Source organism: Impatiens glandulifera, chromosome 2, assembly GCF_907164915.1.
Source record: "Impatiens glandulifera chromosome 2, dImpGla2.1, whole genome shotgun sequence".
NCBI lineage: Eukaryota > Viridiplantae > Streptophyta > Magnoliopsida > Ericales > Balsaminaceae > Impatiens > Impatiens glandulifera.
Window position 1 is genome coordinate 46481656 of NC_061863.1, and position 2642 is coordinate 46484297.

A 2642-nucleotide genomic window follows, 5' to 3' on the forward strand; every position below is an offset into this window, starting at 1 on the left:
TTCACGGTTCTCTCGTATTGCATTTATTACGGTTTTGACTCATTTTTTATAAATTATAAAAATTAATAGTTTATCAAATTGAAAAAAAATAAAAATTATAAGTTACATTTATTTAATTTTTCTGCCCCTGATCCTCCTATAAAAAGACTCCTCTAGATAAGATTTGTTTGCCCGATTCAACAGTCTCGCAATTTTAGATTCCACGACATTTAACTGAAATGGCAACATCTCGACGAATGATTATCCGCTCCCACTCTCATTCTTCGGCCTCCTTTGCTTCCTCTACATCCTTACACAGATCAATCGCGATTTCTCGTCTCTCGTCTCCGACGACGATGTCTCAGATGAGGACGTGCATGTGCTCACCTACTACGCACCCAGGCTCATTCAGATGTAGTTTGCATAAGAATTCTAATATCCAACGCCATTCGCCTCCTTATCCGTCTAATAGACTTAACGTGCGTAGATCGGCCATGACGAACTCGTTGCTACGGACAGGGACCGTGGAAGGGGAAATGGTCAAGCGAGCACTAGCCGCGCTTATCAGGCCGTCTTCACATCAGCAGCGACGTCGCTGCAACTTCAAACTGCAGCCGAGTCGACTCTCCGTCATGTCCAAGATATATAGATGATTAGGGCCCGGGCCCTATGCGTTGTAAAGGTTAATAATTTTATGTTGGTTAAATGTATGGTTAAAGATAAGAAATGATTTAGGTAATGAAAATATAAAAAAAAAATATATATCTATAAAAAATCAAAGCCATGAATCGTGGTATGTCATTGGCATAAGAAAGAAATAAAACAAAAATCATGTCTAAAATAATAATAATAAATAAATTAATGGTATTTTTAGTGAAATGACACCTTAGATTTATGATTTTACTTTCGTACTCAACATCGCTGTTCCTATTACGAAAACATATATGTATGACGTAAGGAGTGATGAAATTGTAATTCGGAATCTGGCTATCACTGACCGATGAATGATACATTATACATGCATACCAGATTTAGACGAGATTGATGAACAATAAATTAAATCCGATTTAGACGAGATTGATGAACAATAAATTAAATCCGATTTTGATATCATTATTTCGTCCTCGATGATTGTAACTTTCAGTTCTTGCTCCATTTCAGGTAAGAAGAGTCAGACCATTATCACAATTTTATCTTCAAATTCTTAAATGGGATTTAATTTATTTCTGTTTTTTTTTTCAGGGAATCATTTTTTTTCATAAAGGTTTCAGTTCAGAACACCGAATAAATACGGATCCCACCACCATCACTTTAAAGAGAGTATTAATTTAAATTAAATCAACCCCTATTACAATAAAATTAATTATTACCAGCAAATAGGAATACATATTTTATTACTATAAACCGTTGATGGTTTCAGGATTCTCAATTATTCACATAAATATTATTAAAATCAATCAATGAGTAATTTGTTTTCTTCTTTTTTCTGTATTTAGGAAAGTAGCTAGCTAGCACCACTGAGAGGAAATGTGATGACCACATGTGATCTGATTTAAACTTTAGAATTTGTATATATCAACATTTAGATTTAGGGGGAAAAAAGAAGAGAAAAACTATTAACGTATTATTATCTAAGTGGCGAATTACTGGAATTGAGTAGACTTTGTTTTGAACATCAAATTTCTCACTTTCTAAGGCCAAGCAACCGGAGGAAAAGAGGATTCATTTTCATGACTTATAGTCATTTACAAGTAAGTATCCTGTTTTTCTATATAGTTTTCCATGAACAAAGAATGGGGATTAGATCCGATACAAATATTATCCACTACACATGTTAGAAATAAAATATATAATTATAATATATATTATATCAAACTTTCATAATATATATTAAAAATTTAATGGATAAGAAAAATAATATTATTTGTAAATTAATATTTATATATTCTATAATGTTTTTTTTTTAATATTTAGACCGATATACTTCAGAAAATAAAAAAATGTCATTTATATTTTGGATTATATACAATTTTATTATGAATAGTGCTTCATTTTCTTCTTCTATTTTTTTTTTCTCTTCTTCTAGTCTACGGTTGCGACATGTTCTTTTGCCTGTTAAATTTAAATTTATGCTGTTGGGTAATTTGTAACTTATTTTTTTTGTTTTGTTTACATATCTAATGAATACTATGGGTGTCTTGAATAATGATTTGAACAAGAAATTTATTGTACTTATTAACTACTATTCCACTTACTTAGATGCATTCATTAGACTATATCCACTTTCATCGTTATTAAATTTTCATATAGGAAGATTCGATGATATGTTTAAAGTGATTGACGCTACTAAACATGAGTGAATATTTATGCGTGAATCAGTTTTCTCAAATATTTAGTATCATTTCAGTTGAAAACCCGGATGAAAATCAAAGGCAAAAAGATGAGGATGTTGAAAACTTGAATGAAATGCGAGAAATAGACAACACTGCAATAACCAGACCGAAGAATCAAGACGACACTTGTAACATAGCGCCAAAAACTAGCAATAATTTTAACGAAACAAAGATATAACGGACCTTCCGCTAATACTATTACTAGTTTTTGACACAATATTACAAATATCATTTCAATTCTTCAATTTTGTAATTACAATGTTATCTATT

At 31.1% G+C, this 2642-nt stretch overlaps 1 protein-coding gene across 1 annotated transcript; it reads left to right on the top strand.

Annotated features, from left to right (window-relative positions):
- Positions 1-218: 218 nt before the first annotated feature.
- Positions 219-632, top strand: LOC124924744. Its single transcript, XM_047464739.1, has one exon. It carries the CDS (start codon positions 219-221, stop codon positions 630-632), a length of 414 nt encoding a protein of 137 aa, XP_047320695.1.
- Positions 633-2642: the final 2010 nt, after the last annotated feature.

Coding starts and splice junctions, on each gene's coding strand:
- LOC124924744 (XM_047464739.1), top strand. CDS start 219: ATGGCAACATCTCGACGAATGATTATCCGCTCCCACTCTCATTCTTCG.